The 27291-nt window shown below is 34.6% G+C and overlaps 1 protein-coding gene across 3 annotated transcripts in view; it reads left to right on the forward strand.

Moving 5' to 3' along the window:
- The window catches only part of Patronin (calmodulin-regulated spectrin-associated protein patronin), a 358788-nt gene that overhangs the window by 195320 nt on the left and 136177 nt on the right, over nucleotides 1-27291 (forward strand). For all 3 annotated transcript variants that reach the window (XM_090407071.1, XM_090407073.1, XM_090407072.1), the window contains exon 14: nucleotides 11154-11357. In XM_090407071.1, the coding sequence (XP_090263197.1) occupies nucleotides 11154-11357 (204 nt within the window). The remainder of the gene's footprint in view (nucleotides 1-11153; nucleotides 11358-27291) is intronic.

Raw genomic sequence — 27291 nt, forward strand, 5'->3', positions numbered from 1 at the left:
AGAGCTCTTCTCCAATCATCGGGAATTCGTCCCTTTCTCCACGCTTTCTGAACTATGCAGTGCAGCCACTGCATGCACCCAAACTCAACATCACCAGAGTTAAAGATCGGTGCTATCAACATAAGAAGCCTGAATGGCAAAGAAATGGAGCTAGCTGAGGAATTAGATAAGTAACAGATTGACATAATACGGGTGACTGAAACAAAAAAAGACAAAAACTGGTGAGATCTTTCTGAGCAATAAATACAAAATGTTATATTCAGGAAATGACAATCAAGGAAAAGGAGTAGCCATAGTATTCAACACAAAATACAAGGCTATTCTTCTTGAATGGCAGGCAGTCTCAAGTAGAGTGATGTGGGCAAATATGAGAATTGGGAACTGGAAAATGAGACTTATTTGTGCCTGTGGTCCCACAGAAGGTTCTACTGAGGTAGAAGTGGAGAAATTTTTTGATGCTTTAGAAAAAGCAACTGACACAATGAAAAAGGAAAAGTTCGTCCTTGTTGGGGATCTGAATAGCAGAGTAGGAAATGATTGTCAGACATACAAAAATATTTTGGGAAAATTTGGAGAAAAGATCAAAGCAAATAAAAGTGGCAAATACCTGTTGGATTTCTGCTCAGGACATGGACTGGTTATTACTAAGACCATGTTCCAACATAAAAATGTGCACAAATTCACATGGAGAGAAGAGGCAAGGAATAAGAAAAGTCTCATTGACTATGTTATTGTTGATGGTGATGTTTTCTTCCTGGTGAAGGACTTGAACTGGTTATCAGAGTGTACAGAGGATTTGAAATTGGAAGTGATCACTATTTAGTCTTGAGCAGGATAAAATTGAATTTCATATTGAAAAGAATGACATGTAAGAAAGTTTTAAAGCGAATAAAAGTTGAGCAGCTCTCAGATGTGAACTGTAGACTAACATACACAAAGATTATTGAAGAAAAAATGAAAGAGTTTGAGAACAGGAACCAAATCTTGGAGATTCACTGGCAAGCCTTGAAGAAAACCCTGATTGATTCAGCCAGAGAGGCATGTGGTGAGGTTGTCTGCAATAGAAAAATCAGGACTCCATGGTGGAGTCCTGATTTTAAAGAGGCAGTGAAGGAAAAGAAGAAATCATATCAAAAGTTCCTCTCAAATAAGTCAGCTTTTGCTCTTAGAGAATACAGAGACAAATGCAAGAAAGCGAAACATTGCGTAAAACTAGCTGAACAAAAGTCATGGAGGACTTTAGCAAGAACATAGAAAATAAATATCAAGAAGGTGGTAAAATATTCTGGTGGTTGTTGAAGAAGCTTAGGAATGGAGGAAAGAGTGCTGTAAAAGGAGTTAGAGATGATAAAGATGACATGAAAACGGGAGAAAAGATATCCTTGAAGTATGGAGTAATTTGAAAAACTGCTAAATGAAACAAGCAGTGATAGCACGGTGGTAAAAAACACTCAACAGGCATACAGTGAGGAATACATATCCATATTTGAAGTAGAAAAAGCCATCAAAGGCTTGAAATGTGGAAAGGCAGCAGGAGTAGATGATATTCGACCAGAAATGCTGAAGTATGGTGGTATAAAAGTCTTACAGTGGGTGCACTGCATAGTTTAGAAAAGCCTGGACAGAGGCATGAATTCCCGATGATTGGAGTAGAGCTCTAATTGTACCCATATATAAAAATGGAAATAAAACTGAATGTGAGAATTACAGAGGTGTTTCCCTACTGAGAGTTCCTGGCAATATCTATGCAAGTATACTTGAGAAACGGTTGAGAAGAATTGTGGAAGAACAAGCTGGATTCAGTCCGAATAGAGGCTGTCAGGATCAGATCTTCACTTTGCGACAAATAGTCAAGAAAGCATGGGAATATAACAAAGATCTGTATTTAAGTTTTTTTAATCTGGAAAAGGCATATGACAAGGTGCCGAGAGAGAACTATTCAATACGCTACAGTTATATGGTGTCAATGTGGTATTATATCAAGCAATACTTAGTCTGTATTTGAGTTGTAAGTCAGCAGTTGGAATTGAAGGAAGTACAGGAAGGTGGTTTAATGTTAAATCTGGTGTGAGACAAGGATGTTCGTTATCCCCTCTGTTATATATTATCTATATGGATCACATTATGAAGGAAAGTGGTATTAAACATGATATCAGAATTGACGATGTTAATGTCAGCTCTTTGCTTGATGCGGACGATGTTATACATCTCAATAAATCTGCTACAAGTTTGCAAGATTCTCTGACTAAATTGAATAACTGTTGTAATAGATATGGTATGAAGGTCAGTATTAAAAAGACAAAGACAATGAATATAGGTAGAATTGTTGAAACTGTCAACTGTTGTGAAAGGGGAACCTGTGGATCAAGTAAAACATTTCAGCTACTTAGGCACGATTTTTAGTGAAGATGGGAAATTAAATATGGAAATAGACAACAGAATCAACAAAGCTGGTATGGTAGGAAGTCAATTGAATAAATTCATATGAAATAAGTGAGAAATTAGTCAGAACACTAAATTAGCTGTATACAAGACAGTGTTCAAACTAGTTTTAACTTATGGATCTGAGAGCTGGGTCAAAAGTAAAACACTTGACCAAAGACTAGAGACCGCAGATATGAGAGTCCTGAGAAAGGCATGAACAGATTGCATCAATTGCAATATCATATTAAAAACAAGGATATTAGGAAAGATCTTGACATTGTCGGCATCCAGGAGTGCGTTAGCAGAGCTAATCTCAGGTGGTATTGTCACTTAAACAGAATGGGTGAGGAAAGATTAGCAAAACACGTGTTCTCTGCAAAGTTGGCAGGGAAACGACCTAGTGGAAGACCAAGATATAAGTGGATGGATGCAGTACAATGTACCTTGGACCAGCGCTTCCCAAACTGTCGGCCGTCGTCCCATTGGGGACCGTAAGTTTTGTTGAGCGGAACCTTGAAATAATGTAAACAAATTTAAAATCTAGTAGAAAGGGGGATGGTAAATCCCTTTATGTTTTTATAGCCGGGTACGAAACTTTTATCGAAATCCATCGAAAAATTAAATCGCTGGTAAAATAGCCTTTCGGCTTATTAAATTTGTAAATTTAAAATCTTTTAGGACTAAGTAGGTTTTTTTTATCTTAAAAGAAGCGTATTTAATTTTTATTATTTATTATTTCTTTTTTGTTATTTTTTTATATTTTAATGGAAAAAAATCACATATTGGTTCAAAATTTTGCTTCCTGCGTATTTCGGCGCTTAATGAATAATAGTAAATATATGCTTATTCATATAAGTTTCATTTCAAAGCAGAAATCTAAGAATTGCAGTTTCAAATATTTCACCTGATGTTGGTGTAGCAGTATTGAAACACATCCATCACATTAAATTGTTATTAAACTTCTTTTTATGTTTTTAATTCTTACTTTATTACTAATCGTTTTACATTTCATTTGCTTGTACTGTAATGTACAATAACAATATATCTATCTATATAAAAATATGAGATAATGTGCCATGTCAAATGTGTATGTAAGATGTTAAAAATGTAATATTTGCATTTTCTTTTGGCAATATTCGCTGTGTATGTTTTGTATTGAATCTGAATACAATAAATATTATAATAATATATGTCTATATTACGATTTTTTTTTTTTCAAAGAGGGGGGCATGATAAATTTCAATTTTTCCAAAGAGGACCTTGACATCCAGAAGTTTGGGAAGCACTGCCTGAGACGATAGAAATATAAGATCTGATAATGATGATATTGGAGTCTTGACAAGGAATAGACTGATTTGGAGGAAAATTGTAGATTGGAAGTTAGTAATGATGTCAAGTTTTCATGTAGTACTATCATATCCTGTACACCCCTTGAGGGTACATGCCAGGAATTTGATGATGATGATGATGCTTCAGAATTTCTGGTCGAATATCTACTCCTGCTGCCTTTCCACATTTCAAGCCTTTGATGGCTTTTTCTACTTCAAGTATGGATATGTATTCCTGACTGTATGCCTGTTGAGTGTTTTTTACCACTGTGCTCTCACTACTTGTTTCATTTAGCAATTTTTCAAAGTAATTATGCCATACTTCAAGGATATCTTTTTCTCCTGTTTTCATGTAACCTTTATCATCTATTACTCCTTTTACAGCACTCTTTCCTCCATTTCTAAGCTTCTTCAACATCCTCCAGAATATCTTTCCACCTTCTTGATATTTATTTTCTATGTTCTTGCCAAAGTCCTCCCATGACTTTTGTTTAGCTAGTTTTACACAGTGTTTCGCTTTCTTACATTTGTCTCTGTATTGGAAAATCACCTGGAGAAGATAAGCTAGGTTCAGAACTATATAAATATGCAGGAACAAGATTCAAAGAAAGACTCTTATTATTTTTAAATAAAATTTACTCAACTGGTATCCCCCCAATAGAATGGAAAAAAGCAATTGTGATTCCTATCTTTAAGAAAGGTAATAGAGATGACCCTAAAAACTATAGAGGTATCAGTATACTAAATTCCTGTTACAAAATATATAGCAGAATCTTAAATAACAAACTAATGAAATATTCTGAAAACTTTATTCTAGAGGTACAGAATGGATTTAGAAAAGGACGATCATGTATAGACCCAGCCTTTTGCCTAAAATTAATAATAGAGAAAAGAAAAGAATATAATTTAGACACACATATTGCATTTATTGACTTTGAAAAAGCATTTGACAAATTAAAAGAAACATATTATTTAACATATTAAAAGAAAGACAAATACCAAATAATATCCTAAAAGCTATCACAAGTATATATGAAAATAATCAAATACAGATAAGATTAAATCACGAGCTATCATATACAAGAGAGATAAACCAAAGGGTCCGACAAGGATGTCCCCTCTCAGTAACTCTTTTTAATATCTATTTAAATGAAATAATAATAAAATGGAGTAAAAATTTACATCAAGGAATTAAACTTTCACCTACAGTTAACTTAAACACTCTCCTCTTTGCAGACGACCAAATAATAATTACAAATTCTGAAGATAACTTACAGAAAGTTATTTTAAATCTAAATGAGATATCCAAAGATTATGATATGATAATATCAACGTAAAAATCAAAAACTATGGCCTTTAAAGGACAAGATCCAGCAAGAACTAAAATAGTAATAGATAACAAGATCTTAGAACAGGTGAATTCATTTAACTACCTAGGATGTATGATCACATATGAAAATGAAAAAGATATAAACATAAAAATTGCAAAATATTTAAAAATAACAGGTGTAATTAACTCTATATTTAAACCAAACCTAGTTCAAAAACAAACCAGGCTAAAAGTATACAGTACATTAGCCTTACCAGTCTTAATGTATGGAAGCGAAATCTGGACAATAAAACAAAAAGACAAACAAAGATTAACAACAGCAGAAATGAAGTTTATGAGAAAAACTGCCAAGTATACCCTATTTGATCACAAAAGAAATGAACATATATTATGAAAGAATTAAACCAAGAACCACTAAGAGAAAAAATTAAAAAATATAAACATAAATGGATAGAACATGTTCAAAGAATGAAAATAGAAAGATTACCAAAACAAGCCTTAAAGTACAAGCCATTAGGAAAAAGAAAACCAGGATGTCCTCTTAAACGATTCAACGATGACTTCTAAGGCCGGAACAGGCCATGCTAGGCCTAAATCCTTGATACGGATGATGATGATGATGTTGATGATTCTCTAAGAGCAAAAGCTGACTTATTTGCCAGGAACTTTTGGTATGCTTTCTTCTTTTCCTTCACTGCCTCTTTAACTTCCTGTGTCCACCACGGAGTTCTGATTTTTCTATCCTTGCAGACAACCTCACCACATGCCTCTCTGGCTGAATCAATCAGTGTTTTCTTCAAGGCTTGCCACTGAATCTCCAAGGTTTGGTTCCTGTTCTCACACTCTTTCATTTTTTCTTCAATAATCTTTGTGTATTTTAGTCTACTGTTCACATCTGAGAGCTGCTCAACTTTTATTTGCTTTTAAAACTTTCTTACATGTTATTCTTTTCAATATGAAATTCAATTTTATCCTGCTCAAGACTAAATAGTGATTGCTTCCAATTTCAAATCCTCTGTACACTCTGGTGTGCACCAAGGGAGAAAACATCACTATCAACAATAACATAGTCAATGAGACTTTTCTTATTCCTTGCCTCTTCTCTCCATGTGAATTTGTGCACATTTTTATGTTGGAATATGGTGTTTAATAACCAGTCCATGTCCTGAGCAGAAATCCAACAATTATTTGCTATTATTATTAGCTTTGCTATTTTCTCCAAATTTTCCCAAAATATTTTTGTATATCTGACAATCATGTATACATTTATAAAATTAATATTTAACTGAGTAGATCAGAAGAAAGTATAACAAAAACCTTTAATAAATCGGTTTTCCGACTTCTTCGGGTGAGAAAGAAATAACATAAGACTTATAAAAATAACAAGATAAAAAACATTGACTTTCCAGCTTAATAAAAAGAAGCATAATAGTAACAGTCATATTTGAATAGGTGACTGCATGCTACTGTTGGCATGAGTTGAATGTGTGTGACAACTAATTTTAGAGTGCCAGTATTGGATTACTGCGCTATGGGAATCAGGCAAATTGTAGCTTAGATTGTTGTTCAAGTGTGAAGGGTCCAGAACTATTTCTTTTGATTCGATAATTCGTCTTTCAAATTCATCTTTGCATATATATAAATTGGTAGTGTGGTCCCAATCAACTTGGTGTGGCCAATACCTTTTCTATTCTAGAAAGTGATTCCACAAGAGAACTTCATAACCGTACAAACAATCTTCTGAAATCAACTTCTGAACTTTCTAGACACAAGACTATCTCTCCATCCCCTCATTCCTCGTTTGTACGGCCTGCCTAAGATCCACAAGACTGACACTCCTTTAAGACCTATTGTGAAGGTATTGACTCACCTGCATACAATCTGTCTAAATATCTTTCAGCTTCTTTAAAACAACATCTCAAAAATGAAAAATTTTAATCTCGTAGACTGACGAAATGGCGAGTTTTGACATCGTGTCTCTTTTTACGAATGTACCTACAGATGACGTTCTGACTCTTCTTAAAGACAAGGTTTCTAAAAAAAAATTTGCTCTTCTAACTCACTACATCAATTCCTGCTATTTCTCCTATGAAGATAAAATATATAAACAAACTAGCGGGCTAGCTATGGGCAGCCCTCTATCCCCAGTCTTAGCTAACACATTTTTAGAAGATTTTGAAGAGAGAGCTATTTCTATAGCTACTTTAAAACCTAAACTATGGTTACACTACATTAATGAAGTCTTCCTTATCTGTGAACATGGTTTAGAGCAGGGGTGGGAAACCTTTTTAGTATCAAGGGAAAATTCCTAATTTAAAAACTTCTGTAGGCGACTGGAAAATTTTAACTCTTATATATAGTGTATGTAGTGTGCTGATGTACATACGAGTACATCAACAAAATGGGCGAATTGAAATAGACTCGCGGGCGAGGGTTCCCCACCCCTGGTTTAGAGGAACTTCAAAACTTCCTAAACCATTTAAATAATCAACATCAGAACTAGAGATTAACGGCGTTCTCCCCTTCTTGGATCCAATGATCAGTTGATTACCTGACTGTCTTAAATTTTCAATTTTTTGAAAAACCACCCACACTGATAGATATTTGCATGGCTCTTCTCATCACTTCCCTCCTCAGAACTGGGTATTATCTCCACTCTTGCCCATCGAGCAAGATGTCTCACTTCCACAGAAGAAGACCTTCAAACATAGCTTAACTTCCTGAAAAACACCTTCTTAAATAATGGATATTCATCTCGTAACATCACTAAACGTTTGAGACCACGCCAACAACCTTGACAAGAAGATGATTCCAACCCTATCACTCATATACAGTTACCTTTTATCAGCTCTCTTACCCCAAAACTATCTAGGATTTTGAAGAAATTCAACAAAAAGACCGACTATACTACTCTGCCAAAACTTTGTTCTTTTCTGAGTCTACCAAAACACAACCAACTGCATTTTCCTGGTGTTTATAAAGTTATTTGCGACTGTGGTCGATCTTATTTTGCTCAGACAGATAAATCTGTTTCACTTTGTCTTGAGGAACATAGACGTGACATCTCCTACAGTAGAACATAAGCGAGTGCCCTTTCCAGTCATGTTCTCATCTCTGCAAACTCTAACCTTGAAGAACGGCAACACCAAGTTGATTGGGACCGCACTACCAATTTATATATATGCAAGGATGAATTTGAAAGATGAATTATCGAATCAAAAGAAATAGTTCTGGACCCTTCACACTTGAACAACAATCTAAGCTACAATTTGCCTGATTCCCATAGCGTAGTAATCCAATACTGGCACTCTAAAATTAGTTGTCACGCACATTCAACTCATGCCAACAGTAACATGCAGTCACCTATTCAAATATGACTGTTACTATTCTGCTTCTTTTTATTAAGCTGGAAAGTCCATATTTTTTATCTTGTTATTTTTATAAGTCTTATGTTATTTCTTTCTCACCTTGAAGTCAGAACATCGATGAAACTAGTCGTAATTTATTAAAAGTTTTTGTTATACTTTCTCAGGTTCTAGTCGGTTAACTTTTAATTTTATAAATATATATATATATATATATATGTTTTAAGTCTTCAGTCCTTTTTATTCCTGGTTCTTATCATATTGTAAGTATTTTCGTTTCCTTATTAGAGTACGTATTTAAGTATGATCCAAATTGATCCAGTCTTCTCTATATCCTTCTACCTAAATTTTATATCTTTCTCCTTAATATATAACCCAGGTTGACCCCTAGGGATATTTCCTCTTCAGAAACGGGCAAATTTATATTTTTACTGTGCCAGCCAGCTTCCTATAACAAGAATATAATTCATGCTCAGGGAAATATTCCTAGGTTTTAGGCATATACGTTAATCTAAATTCACACGCGAGTATATAGATCTTGATTCCATGCAGTCGTGACCGTTGATCCTATTAGTCATTTCTTACCTAGCAACTTACGATTTTATGATAGTTTGATAATACATAAATTGAGCCATTATTGCTTTACATGAAATGCTAATCTGACATTATTCTTGATTTTTTTTAGCTTTCCGTTTCACAATAAATAATTTCCAATATTTTACACATTCTGATATAAACTTTCACATACAATAATTTAGGTGTTTCTCATCTTCTACTGGTAAGGAAGTATTATGCAAATTTCTTTGTAATTTTGTAAAGCTTACATTTCAGATCTTGAATGAATAACTTGTCAATAAGTTCTCCATTTAATATCTAACAATATAGATTTTGAAGTCAGTACACCATCAGCTATATGAATCCAATTATTAAATAATAAAGCAACACGTAAAAACCACTGTGATATCTTTAATTAGTAAAAGGATAAAGGATTTTATTAAGATATTTCGTACTAAAATTAATAGTACATCTTCAGTGTCTGTAACAGTAATAGGAATGGAATACAAGTAAAACGTTTGGTGGATCACCTATCAAAATACAATTGTTACCGCATGCTAGGAAATAATAGAAATAACAAATTTAATCTATTAAGATAAGTGGTTTTTTACATAAGATAAAAGTCTCCCAGATCTTTGAGAGAGACATAGTCATTTCTATTTAAATTCGGTCGGTGTAAGATAGTTTCACAACTTTCTTTGAATAAGCATTCATATTTGAATCTGCAGCTATGGAGGAGAACTACTTTATCCCACTGGACACTATGAGTAGAGTCAATACTGTGCTGCGCCAGACCAGACTTCAGAGGTTTGTTATAATCAATATAATATTGATGTTCTTTAATTCTTTTTTTCCAAAGAACAGCCAGTTTGTCCAAAATAAGAGACATCGCATTCACAAGGTATTAGGTAAACGCCAGCCAAAGATAGAGAAGACAGTTTATCCTTTGTAGAAAGTAATAAAGAAGAAATTTTGTTGATAGGAATATATTTTGGAATCAATTGATACTTTTTCAGAATTCTACCTATAGGTTCTGGTATTCCTATAATGTACGGAATAGGAACTCTGCAGACTGTTGAAGAAACTGTAGGTGTTGGAACATAAGAGTCAAGTATCTGTTGGATTTGATGGAGTTGTAATCATTTGATTCCATTAACTTTTTAATCATGGAATGTTCTTGTTGTAAGATTATTGGGGAAGAACAAACTTTATGTGTTCTATGAATTAGAGATTTAAGAATGCCAAATTTTTGAGACATGTGGTGCGCACACTTTTTGTGAATGTATCTGCCAGTAAATGTGGGGTTTCGAAAGATGCTTGTAGATAAGGTACCAGAAGGCGTTCTAGTAAGGAGGATGTCCAAAAATGGTAAAGTACCAGAGTTTTCTTTTTTCATAGCGAATTAGATGCGTGGGTGAAGGTTATTTATCCGTTGTGGAAAAGTGGAAAGTTCATCTTCAGTGTGTGGCCAAACAGCAAAAACATCATCGACGTAACAGTACCAAAGAGATGGTTGAGGATGAATGGATGAGAACATAGTATCTTCTAATTGTTTCAAATAGTAGTTTGCCAAAGACAGAGACAGAGGGCTACCCATGGCAGTACCTTCAATTTGTTTTGTAGATTTTGTTTTTCCAATTGAAATAACCTGAGTGGATGACATATTCGAATATCCTTGCGATATCTGGAGGGTAATTTTACGTGTTTCTTTATTATTTAATTACTATGCCACAGGTTCCACTAAAAATCAGAATCCAATTATTGTTATTCTGTACCTTGCACATCTAGTAGTTAAAATGTAGGTCAACTAAAGAAAATAATTCATTGACATTGTTATATATTTGGCAATGAACATTTGTGCCACACAAGGATTTAAACCTCAGCTTATATATTTAGAAAAGTTAACAACACGTAAAAGTTATTTAAATTTCTGTCACATTTTTCAAAATGATATTTAACTGAATGTCATGATTTTTAAATTTTATAGTTTTGTGCTGTTTAGTAATGATGATACATCAAGTTTATTCTTAAGTCAGTAGATATGCCTTGCATCTATGAGTAGTTAATATCAATCTAGAAAAACTCAGAATACTAGCTGGAAAGTGTTTCTAATATCTTACAAAAACTATTGTTTTAAAATTAATGTTTCAGAATGCGAAAGGAAATGTATGATAGGAAGAGGGAGGAAGAAAGGCTGCGACGTCAGATCATCTTGGAACAATATCGGCACCGTAAAATTCAAGACGAACTTGAGAAGGAAGGAATTGCAGGTGGAGGAACGAGTACACTTGGACCTGCTCTGCGTGACTCTGGATTTAGTAGCAGAAGCGGAACAATTGTTAAACCTAAATCAAGGTTAGTTATCTCTATGCTTCCTTTCACAGTTACTTTAATTCTTGATGCATTAATTTTTCTGCAGAAGAAAATTAATAGAACCAAATAATGACTTAAGATTAAGCTAAGAATCAAATGCTAAATTAAATACTTGGCATTGAAGTATCAAAATGTTAGTTTTGAGTTTTGTTTATATGATTTTCAAAAATAAATTTAGTATAATTATTTTTCACTTGCATTTATTGATAAAATTTTCTTGTGAAAATTAGTTATAATTAGTGATTTCTGAATTCTCTCTTAAATGGTATTTTCACTGTTATTGTTAAAAAATAAAGTTGAATGTTAAGTAATTCCATGTTAGACTTATTTTGAATTCAACGTAATCATGTTGTTTATTATTTTAATGGTATAATAGAACACAGAAACTAAGTAAATAATTAATTTATTAACTTGATGCTGATATTTCGCTGGTATTATAACCAGCATCTTCAGAGCACAAAAACACTGTTTGTCACAATACGCGAGACTAAAACAACATGGTGTACTTAAACAAAATTGTAGCAGCAACACAAAGACTAAAGTCCTGATTTTGGCGCCCTCTATCTGAAAAAAAAAACAAAAAAAACTATCATATGTTACTAGAGTCCTAGAAAAGTGCTAGTTTTTTCTTAATATGACTGTCTCCCAGATCTTCGGCAAGTTAATACAGCCATATTTGTTGAGATTTGGAATGTGTTTTAGGGCTTCTGTCGCCTCTAAGAACAATCTCTTTGATTTATACGGGTTTCTGTGTAGTACTTTTGTGTTTTTCCAGTTGATCCTGTGTGCAGGGGTATCCAGAGCATGGTCTGCTAGGCCCGACTTCCCATAATGATAATTCCGGACATATCGTTTATGTTCGCTGATGCGGATATTCACAGTTCTTCCTGTTTGACCGTAGTAGGCTTGATTGCATGAGCAGGGTACTTGGTAGACTCCTGGATGTGATAAAGGAGGAATACTGTCCTTGGGTGAGCGGATGAGGGTGGCTAATTTGCTACATGGTCTGAATGTAGTGCGTAGTTTATGTTTATTCAAGAATTCTCAATAAACATAAGCTACGCACTACATTCAGACCATGTAGCAAATTAGCCACCCTCATCCGCTCACCCAAGGATAGCATTCCTCCTTTATCACATCCAGGAGTCTACCAAGTACCCTGCTCATGCAATCAAGCCTACTACGGTCAAACAGGAAGAACTGTGAATATCCGCATCAGCGAACATAAACGATATGTCCGGAATTATCATTATGGGAAGTCGGGCCTAGCAGACCATGCTCTGGATACCCCTGCACACAGGATCAACTGGAAAAACACAAAAGTACTACACAGAAACCCGTATAAATCAAAGAGATTGTTCTTAGAGGCGACAGAAGCCCTAAAACACACTCCAAATCTCAACAAATATGGCTGTATTAACTTGCCGAAGATCTGGGAGACAGTCATATTAAAAAAAAACTAGCACTTTTCTAGGACTCTAGTAACATATGATAGTTTTTTTTTTTTTTTTTTTTTCAGATAGAGGGCGCCAAAATCAGGACTTTAGTCTTTGTGTTGCTGCTACAATTTTGTTTAAGTACACCATGTTGTTTTAGTCTCGCGTATTGTGACAAACAGTGTTTTTGTGCTCTGAAGATGCTGGTTATAATACCACCGAAATATCAGCATCAAGTTAATAAATTAATTATTTACTTAGTTTCTGTGTTCTATTATACTGTTAAAATAATAAACAACATGTTCAACGAACACATAAGTCTGTCCACACATTCAACGTAATCAATTCTTACAATTAGTACAGTAATAATCATAATTCTATAAATCAGAAGAGCTTTAATATAATAAGCTAGAATTTAGATACAGGTAACTCGTTATATGCAATTTCATTATCTACAGTTTTTTTTTTTTTATTATGGTACATAAGGACTCGCTTTTTATATATATATATATATATATAATATATTTTTTTTTTTTTTTATATAACGAAACCTGTGGTGAATTCATCACCAAAAAATACACATACTAACCACAGTAATGACTGTTTAATTCGTAAATGTTTCATCCCAAGTATCTTGGGACATCATCAATACAGTAGTTCAAACAATACTAGGAATAACATACAGTTAGGGTGCATGATTGCAATGGAATCTCAATATGTTTGCAGTAACGTGTTATAGAAGTAAATTAAATATAACCAAAAAATAAAAAATAAAATATATATATAAAAAGATTATTTTACACAATTTCGTAATTTTCTATGACAATTTCCCATACTTTAGGAATAGTAAGAACATCATTGCGGTTTAAATTTGGTCTGTGTAGTAGGGCTTCAGCACTTTCTTTATATAAACATTCATATTTATATAAAGATCTGTGTAAAAGTTTCGACTTCTCCCAATGGATCCTATGGCTTGGATTTTCAACTCCGTGTTGAGAGAGACCAGATTTCTGCAGTTTGAAAAATAATTTTGTTTAAAATAAGTTTGTGTAAAATAATCTTTATATATATATATATATATATATTTTTTTTTTTTTTTTTTTTTTTTTTTTCATCATCATCATCATCATCAAATTCCTGCCATGTACCCTCAAGGGGTGTACAGGATATGACAGTACTACATGAAAAAATTACATCATTACTAACTTCCTATCTACAATTTTCCTCCAAATCAGTCTGTTACTTGTCAAGACTCCAACATTATCAGATCTTATATTTCTATCGTCTAAGGCACTTTGTATCGTATCAATCCACCTATATCTTGGTCTTCCTCTGGGTCGTTTTCCTGCCAACCTGGCAGAGAACACTTGTTTTGCTAATCTTTCCTCTCCCATTCTATTTAAGTGACCATACCATCTGAGATTAGCTCTGCTAACGCATTCCTGGATGCTGACAATGTCAAGTTCTTTCCTAATATCCTCATTTTTAATATGATATTGCCATTGATGCCATCTGTTCACGCCTCTAATCTTTCTCAGGACTCTCATATCTGCGGTCTCTAGTCTTTGGTCAAGTGTTTTACTTCTGACCCAGCTCTCAGATCCATAAGTTAAAATTGGTTTGAACACAGTCTTGTATACAGCTAATTTAGTGTTCCGACTAATTTCTTTCTTATTCCATATGAATTTATTCAATTGACTTCCCACCATACCAGCTTTGCTGATTCTGTTGTCTATTTCTATATTTAGTTTACCATCTTCAGTAAAAATTGTGCCTAAGTAGCTGAAATGTTTTACTTGTTCCAGAGGTTCTCCATTCACAACACAGTTGACATTTTCAATGATTCTGCCTATTTTCATTGTCTTTGTCTTTTTATTGCTGACCTTCATACCATATCTATTACAACAGCTATTCAATTTAGTCAGAGAATCTTGCAGACTTGTAGCGGATTTATTTAGAAGTATAACATCATCCGCATAAAGCAAAGAGCTGACATTAACATCTCCAATTTTGATATCAGGTTTAATACCACATTCCTTCATAATGTGATCCATATAGATAATGAATAACAGAGGGGATAATGTACATCCTTGTCTCACACCAGATTTAACATTAAACCATCTTCCTGTACTTCCTTCAATTCTAACTGCTGACTCACAACTCAAATAAAGACTAAGTATTGCTTGATATAATGCCCCATTGACACCATATAACTGCAGCGTATTGAATAGCTTCTCTCTTGGCACCTTGTCATATGCCTTTTCCAAATCAACAAAACTTAAATACAGATCTTTGTTATATTCTTTTTTTCAGTTATATTTAATTTACTTCTATAACACGTTACTGCACGCATATTGAGATTCCATTGTAATCATGCACCCTAACTGTATGTTATTCCTAGTATTGTTTGAACTACTGTACTGATGATGTCCCAAGATACTTGGGATGAAATATTTACGAATTAAATAGTCGTTACTGTGGTTAGTACATGCTTTTTTAATAATAAAGACTCCCTGTTTCCTCTACAAGGTGTGGAAGCTTCCATGCATGCACTATGTTTCTTATTCCAGTGGCTGTGTCCATTTTTGTCCCTGTTGCCTTATTGGTCTATGTGTTATCAGTAAATAACTCCTGCACCCTTTGAGCAAAATGTCTGGCAAGAGAAAAACAAAGGAAACTAAAAGCTAAAAGAAGGATGTGAATAAAGATCAAGTAAAGAAAAGGCCTAGGATATGCCATTCTTTAGAGGAGAAGTTGGAAGTTCTGAATTGGTTTGATAGAAGCATGCTTAGCTTTGACATTCAAAGGACCACAGCACTCAGTGATTCTACAGTGATAATGGCTGATACAATTTGCAAAAGTGCTCAATCATCCACAATTAGTAATGAAATCTCAATATCAATCAGTTGAGAAAATGGAAAGGATGCTGACTAGATGGCTTGAGCATTAGAACCAGCCTTTTTTTGAGGCAATCATATGAAAGAAGGCAAAAAAATTTGTATGATCTCGTGAAAGTTGAAAAGTAACCGACACTTTTTGCTGCAGGTAATAGGTGGTTCAACTGCTGTAATAGTCACTATACATTCCACAATCTCAACATGACTAGCAAGGCTACAACTGTAGATGATCTTATTACCACTAAAGAATTTGATCAATTTCTCCTCAAAGCAAAGATAGTAGAAGCCTTCAGCCTCCGTCATGCCAGAAAAAAATGTGGTTGTGATGTATTAATTGCAAAAATAAAGAACTACCTTGATAGTTATTTGCTTTATATGTACTGAATATTTTATTTACTATTCTTATGCCTTAATATATATGAAAAATAGGTACATTTCTGATTAAATTAATCTTGAAAGATTGGAAACTTTGCTCACTTAGGAATGCAACTCTATTATCCCATGTTATAAGCATTCCATTTTATGCATTTTCGAATATATGCAACTCCAACACATATAACAAAAGTTACCTGTGTATTGAAAATTGATGTGTGGTACCTTGCTATTGCCTGCCTGGCTGGCCAAGTGACATTTCCAATTCCACTGTGACAGTGGATGTTTATGAGTGTCTTTGTGGAAAATGAATTTTGTCACACACACACATACACTGTGAGAGCTCTGCCCTGCTTATCAGAGACCCAAAATGGCTTAATTAAGTGTCATATATTGTCTCTAGAGCAGGGTTTTAAAAGTATCCAACCCTTCTTAAACCATTGTAGGATTAACCTTTCATGAGTGGTGGATTGCACATAAATGAATAAAAAGTCCATACATACAATTCATTCATTATTTTACCTTTCTTTCCTTAATTATAGTTAATTCCCTGTCTGGAATCTAGAATTTATATATATATATATATATATATATATTCCTTCCCCCCCTCCCCCATATTATTTTGTGCAAGTATTGCTTTCTTACTGCAGCCCTTTATATACAGGATAGAACTAACTGGCTTAAGTGATATGATTAATAATTTTAGTTTTTTTTTTGTGACATAACGATTGTCTAACATTCTGAAATTTAAAAAAAAAAATTATTATTATTAGTTTAGTGGTGACTTGATAATGTGATTTATTTAAATCCTTCTTAAAATTTTTATGCTGTTATATTCTATCTTGCTACTTTGTTTTCTTGTTTTGTTTTCTTGCTGGAATCTTCATAGGCAGATACAAAAACTATAATAATATGACTTTCTATTTTTTTTTATTTTTGAACTGAAAACTACTCATATTATTATGCAAATAGAAATTATCTATCTATGATATATTTCATTCTGTGATATCCTTTAATTGTTGCATTATATAAAATGTTTCATCATAGATGGATTGTGGGGGGGGTAAGCACTTGCCCCAGGTAGTAAAAACAAAACAAGAATCAAAATTATACATCAAATGCATGTCTTTTTACAATGTGATGATTGCATTGCATTGTAAAAAGATAAACGTTATGACATCTACCTTCTATTTAAATGCACACTATCTCACTAAATATAAATTTAAAATTGGGCTTCTATCACCCAGTATACCCTCAGCATTGTTGAAGTTTGTTGTATCATAACTTAAAACAAAAAATTGTATCGAATGATTTTATTTTTATATGATAAAAATGCCATTGGCATTTTGGAAATTTCTGGAGCAGAGTTGCATGTGTGGGCATGGTCATCCAGAAGTTTTGCTTTTGTTTCATTGGCTAATAAGATAGAGCCTTCATAAATATTGTGGGATTTTCTGACTGAATAGTATAAATGGAAACATTCATATAATCCCTAAAATATAAAAAAATAAGTATTACAGAATTATAGTTTGTGATTAAGTAGTGTGAAGCAAAATTTCAAATAAAAACAGCATTGTTATACTGTAATTTCTTAAGGCAACCGATTACAAAGGTAAATTATTCATTTATACTGTTTTGATAGAAATTACATTGGCTATATCATCAACCATATAAAATAATAATGGAATGACTGTTTTTTAGATAGATTTAGCAGCATATAAAAGTGTGTGTGTGTGTGTGTGTGTGTGTGTGTGTGTGTGTGTGTGTGTGTACACATATATATATACAGGGTGGTTCAAAATTCCGTACAAACTTTGAGGGGAGGTAAAGAACATCAAAATCAACCATATTCACGTAGGAAAGCATGACCGGAAACAACACTGGAAGATACTAACAGAGACACAAAGATACAGAAATAACACAAGGCAGTAATTAGTGTAAAAAACTTTATTAGGCGTGAATGAACAGTTCAATAGTAGTTGGATACATAATATAGTTTCACATCATGTGCTCAAAGTTACGACCATCAGCAGTGATGCATGCCTGATGCCGACGACGCATTGATTGCCGTACATTTTTGAAAATACCTGGAGTTTCCCGGATATTAGCAGTGTCGATGCCGATTCTTGCCACGAGGTCCATGTTAGACGCAACAGGCATTTCGTACACCATGGCTTTAAGGGTCCCCTACAGAAAGAAACCATGCCCAATGCATCGAGCCCCAAAGGACCTGTCTAAATACTGACGCACAGAAATGCCAAAATGGGCTGGAGCCCATCATGTTGGAACTACATCTGCCAACGCACAGTCATTGGAACATTGTTCAGTAAATCCAGCAGAACTTCTTCCAGAAAGATCCGATACAGAAGTATCAGAGCTTTCTGGAAGAAGGATCTTCCTGTTACTTCTTGCAACAGGTATGGGCCGACTACACAGTTAGTGACAATACCTGCCCATACATTAGTGGCGAAGCGTTGTTGTGCAGCATGTGATCGCACAGCGTGTGAGTAAATGAATCTTCATCCGTGAACAAAACACAAGTTGGCTGGGTCTATGGCACTTTTCTGCAGAAACCACTGTGCAAATTCCACACATCCAGGATAATCTTCGGCCATTAGTAACTGGACCCATTGCAGATGAAATGGATGTAAGGACTCAGAGTGCAAAACGTGCAATACACTGGATCAAGATACTCCTATAGCAGAGGCAATGGCACATGTGCTTGTCTCTGGATTATTGTCCATCGCATGCAACACCTTCTCTTCCATGGCGGGATTTTGTGTCAATCGTGGTCTCCCACCATCATGCTTGCGATCCCTGAATGATCCATAGTCGCACAAATTCTGATGCAAATGCGCAAAAATTTGATGATACAGTACACGTCTGTTTGGGTACCTTTCGCGATACATTCGTACAGTGGCTTGTCCGTTACCATCAGCTAACCCATAAACGAGGTGCATGTCTGCCATCTCAGCATTCATAAAACGACATATGTTCTTTGTATGACGTCAAAAGCTTGAATGAGGGAGCTCCAATTGCTCACCTGGAGCACTGGTCAACAGCGCCATCTATCACTTTCGGGTGGCGTTTCCAGTCATGCTTTCCTATGTGAATATAGTTGATTTTGATGTTCCCTACCTCCCCTCAAAGTTTGTACATGGAATTTTGAACCACCCTGTATAGTAATCTACTGTTTATCCAACCTTCAAAACAATGATCCTTTATTCGGCTGACCTTGGCATCTCAACTGACTTTTGGTAAAGCATCATGTAATTGCACCTCAATTATCCGACTCTTCAGTTGTCAGAACTTGCTGTTCTGATAAAAATAAATAAAGTTAAATTTGAGAAATTTCATGATGGGACAGAATAAATTGGTCTTTGCAGCTCTATCTCCCATTTGGATTTTTGTAGATGCAACCTTGTGTTTCATCATCGTGGCAGATGAGATCACTAAGAGTTTAGCATTTACCAACCTAAAAAGCCATTATATCACCAAGAAACAATGACGCTTACTAGTGCTTTATGTTTGGGTATACTATAGTGCCCAACTAGTTATAATCCACAATCTGAGTCCCTGTGATGATGGCCGATAGTTTTCACATGATATTCTCTTTTTTTTATATATATATTTTTTTTTTTTTTATCTTATATGTATGTTACCCAAATTGTGAGATTATCTTCCTTGAAAACTCTTAATGTTCCTTTCTTTAACTCAGATCAAGGTGGGCTATCAGTCATGATCCAACACGAATTGTTCACCTTGCAACCAAGTTTTAAAAAGCTTTGGGAGAAGTATTGAGAGATAATCCTAGTAATCTCTCAATACCCTGAACTTTCTTAAACCTTAGCCAGCTCTTCTCCCTCCAAATGTATATGTAACTCTGACTATAACCTTATCCATATTTCCTTTCCTACTGATCAATCTTATCCCAGCTTCATACTCTGTGTAACTGCAGTGCTGCTAATTAGGATGAACCTCTGGGATTTCTATGACTATTTTTCATATTTCCATGGTCTTATTACTTTTTCTGGTCTCCTGATTCAAACACCTGCTTTAGCCAGATAACTTCATTTCCAATTCCACTGCCTCCCCCTTTCTGACTTCTGTACAAGCCCTGTTTTCTAAAAATGTACCAAAGTAATCCAGGATAAAATTCCTCATATATTCCATAGCTGAAGTTACAAACCCCAGTTTCTCACTCACTTTCAACCCAAAACAGTATAAGAAAATCAACAAATCCAATACACACTTCATAAGAGGAGAAAAAAAAAAAGTTCCTCTTGCTCAAATAGCAGTCAACCCTTCTGTTCCCTTTAAGGCTGTTTGGCATACTTTTAGCCCTTCCTTATTTTCACTTCTTATACTATGATAGTGTCATAGTTAACATCATTGAAATATAAGACATACCTCATTCTCATTCAGATTCCTATTATAGCACAGTCTGCTTATAGCATACTTCCTCTGATATTTTATCAGAAGGGCATCAATAAAATCCTCAGTAGTCTTGTACTCCAGAATTAATTGACACTCATCCACTGTTAACTATGCAAGCATTATATATGTCATCTCATCATCATCAAATTCCTGATATATATACCCTCAAAGGGGGGGGTGTGCAGGATATGATAGTACTACATGAAAAATTACATCATTACTAACTTCCTATCTACAATTTTCCTCCAAATCAGTCTGTTACCTGTCAAGACTCCAACATTATCAGATCTTATATTTCTATCTCCTAAGGCACTTTTTATTGTATCAATCCACCTATATCTTGGTCTTCCTCTGGGTCGTTTTCCTGCCAACCTGGCAGAGAACACTTGTTTTGCTAATCTTTCCTTGCCCATTCTGTTTAAATGACCGTACTACCTGAGATTAGCCCTGCTAACACTTTCCTGGATGCTAACAATGATGACATTGTTAGCATCCAGGTCCTTTCCTAATATCCTCGTTTTTAATATGATATTGCCATTGATGCCATCTGTTTACACCCCCTAATCTTTCTCAGGACTCTCATATCTGCCATCTCTAGTCTTTGGTCAAGTGTTTTATTTCTAACCCAGCTCTCAGATCCATAAGTTAAAATTGGCTTGAACACTGTGTAGTATACAGCTAATTTAGTGTTTTAACTAATTTCTTTCTCTTATTCCTCTCTTATAAATTTATTCAGTTGACTTCCTACCATACCAGCTTTGTTGATTCTGTTATCTATTTCCATATTTAATTTACCAAAAATTGAGTCTAAGTTGCTGAAATGTTTTACTTGTTCTATAGTTTTTCCATTCACAATGCATTTGATATTTTCAATGTTTCTGCCTATTTTCATTGTTTTTGTCTTGTTATTGCTGACCTTCATACCATATCTATTACAGCAGTTATTCAATTTAGGCAGGGAATCTTGCAGACTTGCAGCAGATTCATTTAGAAGTTCTATATAGAACTTCTAAATTTTATATATAATATATTTAGTTTAATCCTTTATCCAAGTGTGAGCAAACAAAGTTTGCGCCTGAAAGTATCTTCAGGACTGGGTTAAGGTGGTACAACACCAGGGCAACTCGTTGCATAGGTGGAGCAAGCTACCAACACTCCTATCTCAGTATCTCCTATAATGCAAAACACATCTCCTTGCGGATATGTCTAATGTTATGCATTAAGGGAAGGGCCACTACCCAGACTAGTTTCGCCCTTTAGTGAGGTCTCTTCAGTGGGAGCCAGGCCCAAGTGGAGATATCAGGCAGAAGCATTAGCAGGTCATCTCTACCTATAGGAGTTGCCAATTGGTGTGCCACCCTTTTTTAATAAATGACTCTGGATTTAGAGAAAGATGTTGAAAGTTTATTTTTCACTTGATTAGAGTATAATAAATTTAGTTTAATCCTTTATCCAAGTGTGAGCAAACAAAGTTTGCGCCTGAAAGTATCTTCAGGACTGGGTTAAGGTGGTACAAACCTTATAACATTAGACATATCCGCAAAGAGATGTGTTTTGCATTATAGGAGATACTGAGATAGGAGTGTTGGTAGCTTGCTCCACCTTTGCAACGAGTTGCCCTGGTGTTGTATGTTGTACCACCTTAACCCAGTCCTGAAGATACTTTCAGGCGCAAACTTTGTTTGCTCACACTTGGATAAAGGATTAAACTAAATTTATTATACTCTAACCAAGTGAAAAATAAACTTTCAACATCAATAAATTTTATATAGAAGTATTCATCATCTGCATAAAGCAAAGAGCTGACATTAACATCTCCAATTTTGATATCAGGTTTGATACCACTTTCCTTCATAATGTGATCCACATAGATGATGAATAAGAGAGGGGATAATGTACTTCCTTCAGTTCTAACTGTTGACTTAAAACTCAAATAAAGACTAAGTATTGCTTGATATAATGCCCCATTGACACCATATAACTGTAGCGTTTCGAATAGCTTCTCTTTTGGCACCTTGTCATATGTCTTTTCCAAATCTACAAAACTTAAATACAGATCTTTGTTATATTCCCATGTTTTCTCAACTATCTGTCGTAAAGTGAAGATCTGATCCTGACTGCCTCTATTTGGCGTGAATCCAGCTTGTTCTTCCCTAAGCTTCTCTTCCACAATTCTTCTCAACCGTTTCTCAAGTATGCTTGCATATATCTTACCAGGAACACTCAGTAGAGAAATACCTCTATAATTCAGTTTTATTTTCCTTTTTATATATGGGTGACTATGAGAGCTCTACTCCAATCATCTGGAATTCGTTCCTCTGTCCAGACCTTCTGAACTATGCAGTGAAGCCACTGTAAAACTTTTATACCTCCATACTTGAGCATTTCTGGTTGAATATCATCTAATCCTGCTGCTTTTCCACATTTCAGGCTTCTGATTACTTTTTCTACTTCAAGTATGGATATGTATTCCTGACTGCATCCCTGGTCAGTGTTTTTACCACTGTGCAGTCATCACTGCCTGTTTTTTTTAGCAATTTTTCAAAGTAATTACTCCATACTTCAAGAATATCTTTTTTTTTTCTCCTGTTTTCATGTGTCATCTTTATCATCTCTAATTCCTTTTATAGCACTCTTTCCTCCAGAATATCTTGCCACCTTCTTGATATTTATTTTCTATGTTTTTACCAAAGTTCTGTGATGATTTTTGTTTGGCTAGTTTTACACAGTGTTTAGCTTACTTACATTTGTCTCTATATTTTTTAAGAGCACAACCTGCCTTTTTTGCCAGAAACTTTTGATATGCTTACTTCTTTTCTTTCACTGCCTGTTTAACTTCTTGTGTCCACCATGGAGTTCTAATTTTTCTATCCTTACAGACAACTTCACCACATGCCTCTCTGGCTTGAATCAATCAGTGTTTTCTTCAGGGCTTTACGACTGAATCTCCAAGGTTTGGTTCCTGTTCTGAAACTCTTTCATTTTTTCCTTCAATCATGTTTGTGTATTTTAGTCTGCAGGTCATATCTGAGAGGTGCTCTACTTTTATTTGCTTTAAAACTTTCTTACATGTTCTTATTTTCAACATGAAATTCAATTTTATGCTGCTCAAGACTAAATGATGATCACTTCCAATTTCAAATTCTCTGTACACTCTGGTGTCCTGCACCAGGGAGAAAACATCACTATCAACAATAATATAGGCAATGAGACTTTTCGTATTCTTTGCCTCTTCTCTCCATGTGAATTTGTGCACATTTTTATGTTGGAACATGGTGTTAGTAATAACCAGTCCGTGTCCTGAGCAGAAATCCAACAGGTATTTGCCATTATTATTATTTTTCGACACTTCCAGGGAGTCCAAGGACTCATCGATGGAGGGCACATGCTTTACAACTCTGTCTCCACCACTCAGTCCACCAACTGACTGCAACTACACCAATGGCATCTACTGACGATCACCACCACTACTATTTCCACAGAGAATTACAAACATCCCTGCCTACGGCTGGATTTGAACCTGCAGCCCTTTTGCTGGAGAGCAAATATGCTAACCACTCGGACAGCGAGGCTGTCTGAGTGGTTAGCGTATTATTAGCTTTGCTCTTATAATAATAATAATATTATTATTATTATTATTATTATTACCTTTGCTCTTTATCCAAATTTTTCTAATATATTTTTGTATGTCTGACAATCACTTCCTACTCTGCTGTTTAGATCCCCAACAATGACCAAATTTTCCTTTTTCGTAGTGTTAGTTGCTTTCTCTAAAGCCTCAAAAAAATTCCTCAATTTCTACCTTAGTATAACCTTCTGTGGGACCATAGGCACAAATAAGGCTCATTGTCCAGTTCCCCATTCTCATATTTGCCCGTATCACTCTACTTGAGACTGCCTGCCATTCAAGAAGATTAGCCTCGTATTTAGTGTTGAATACTATGGCTACTCCTTCTTTTCTTTGATTGTCATTGCCAGGCATGACAATCAAATACATGTATTTTGTATTTATTTCTGAGCAATAAATACAAAATACATTTTGTATTTATTGCTCAGAAAGATCTCACCAGTTTTTGCCTTTTTTGTTTCAGTCATCCCTACTATATCGATCTGCTACTTATCCAATTCCTCAGGTAGCTCCATTCTTTACCATTCAGGTTTCTTAATTTGATAGTACTGATCTTGAACTCTGGTGATGTTGAGTTGGGGTGGATTTTAGAATTTGTTCCAGTAGCTGACTTTTTGCTGTTTGCCCTGGTTCCCTGGTGAAACAACGGGGGCCTTGTTTAACCAGGAGACACCCCACCCCTAGCCGGCATGAAATTCTGCCATGTTGTACCATCTTTTTTTATTTTGTCTGGCATCTAATCAAAGCATGGAAGTAAGCCTTTATCCAGCTGACCTTAGAATAAAGGAGATAAAAGCCACTCATCAAATATTGTCCCGTTGTCTACACCACAGTACTCTCAAAAGTGATGATCATCAGCTGTGAGCTTCTTCACTGCCTTGGAGCCACATCAGTTAATAATCACTAGTTTGAATTTTTGCCACACCTGTTGTACAGCAGACTTCCTCAGTAACCTTACCCACCTTTGGACACAGCCTGTTAAAAGATTTGGAGAAACTCGCATGGACACTTGTAATATTTCAAAGATATTTAATAGTGTTTGGTATTAAGGCCTTCTTACCCAGCTGTCATCTTATGTGACATTTGTAATTAGATTGCCAGCTTCTTTTTTGGCCATTCATTGAATGTCATGATGGATGGCTTCCGTTTATCAGATTTCTTTATAAATGCCGGATTACCTCAGATTTGGTATCTTCATTCATGTTCTTATACATCAATGATCTTTCTCTAATCTCAAATCCTGTCCATAGTTTTGCTTGTGATGATTTACTATACTCTCTGCATTCCTTTTCTTCATTTGAAAAACCTTGCAGCACTTAAATGATTCAAGCTTTAAGATTTTCCATAATTAATGCATTAAACATTACTGATTTCCTCGCCATTCTTAAGTGGAAGTGAACTAGTGAATTTCTGTGCTGTCAAAACACAGTCCTATCTTATTTCATAGAAGAAAGATCTTACTTTTGATGATATTTTGAATACCAATTAAGTCATTTTCTCTTCTTAACGTGAATTTCACATCTAGCTTAGCCTGGTATGACATCATATCCATAACATCCTTAACCTCCAAAACTGTAGGTATGTTTTTTTTTTGTTTTGTTTTTTTCCAAAACATATCTCTCCTGTGCAACTCATAACACAATAAATCTTAAGTCTGGGGTAGGTCCCAGCTTAGTAATTTATTCACATTTTATAATAAGGTGACATCAAAATTGGATAAAGAAAATGGCTATACTGTGATACTCCTGGACTTATTCTGTTAAATGCCTTTGCATTTAACAGAATACCACATGAAAAGCTGTTATATAAGTTGAAACAAATGAGGATGGCAATGAGACTGGTGGCATGAATAGGGGAGGGGTGGCTGATAGACAGACATCACAGGTTGGTGTATAGTGGAGTGGAAACAGGCAAACGAAGTTGATTAGTGGAATTCCCCATGGCTCTGTACAAGGACCAGTATACTCCTTAATTTGTGCATCAATGATATAGCAGAATATTTTAAGCAGGGATATTCAGTTGTTTGGCAATGATGTAAAATTACATGTATTGACAGTTTCTTGGATGCTGCTATTACCCAACCACAGTGTTATCAATTATCCAAGTAATTCAGAGATCACTATTATGTTGATTTGATATGTATATATTTATCAGTATTATTTTGTGTGTGTGTGTGTGTGTGTGTGTGTACATTTTTTTTTTTTTTTTTTTTTCGAATTTATCAGGTTAGTAGACAGTTTTGAATAATCGTTCATATGTTACATTGTGCTTATGGCCTTGTAATTTTAATATGGAATGTTTTTTATCCTTAGTAAATTAAATTGTTTTAAGAAGATATTGAAGATTATCCTTTCATATTTACAATTGACCTTGTATTTTTTTTTTTATTCTGATTTTCTAAAATATGATAAATTCTTCATTGCTAGTTATTCACTTTGAAAAAAAAAATGCATCTAAAAATTTGAATGATACAATGTGTAACCCATCTGTAATGAGTTTTCTTTTTTTCTATTTATGTATGAAAATCTTTGTGCATGAAAAAAAATACTAACTAGAAAATGAATTCAAATTAGTTTTCATTAGTTGCTTGCATAAGTCAGTATTTAGCATTTTGCAACATTCTCTCTCTCTCTCTCATGTTTCTTAGAGCAACAGATTTTTCCTTTCATTAATGCATAATGTATATTTATTAACTTAGTTTCTAGATTCAAAAAAATGACATTTGGCTGGGTTTCGTAAATTTTGCCATGCTCTTGGGTATTATTGCACATTACTGCATGCTAAAACAGGTGTCACTGCCAATCTTAGAACATTTAACATTCAGGAACAAGCATTGTGCAAGCATGAATTTCAAGAACATGTTTACATCTATTCACTAGATTATAGTTTTGGCAAATATTTTATAACCATGCAGCAATAATGGAAGTAGAATACTCTTCTTTCTGCTTATGAACAAATGAAGTGACAATGAGAATATTATGTCTCTTTCTTTTTTAACATAATGCATAGTTCTTACATTTGTTTAAATTTTTATTCATATCACTTAGTAATCAGCTATATCTGATGTCAGAAATATGAAAATTTTCAATTAAAAAAAAATTGAAAATTCTGCATATCAGAATGACATTTTATGTCTCTTATTCTTA

Source organism: Typopeltis vanoorti, chromosome 17 (genome assembly GCF_054136105.1).
Source record: "Typopeltis vanoorti isolate ZY-2024b chromosome 17, IOZ_Tvanoo_1.0, whole genome shotgun sequence".
NCBI lineage: Eukaryota > Metazoa > Arthropoda > Arachnida > Uropygi > Thelyphonidae > Typopeltis > Typopeltis vanoorti.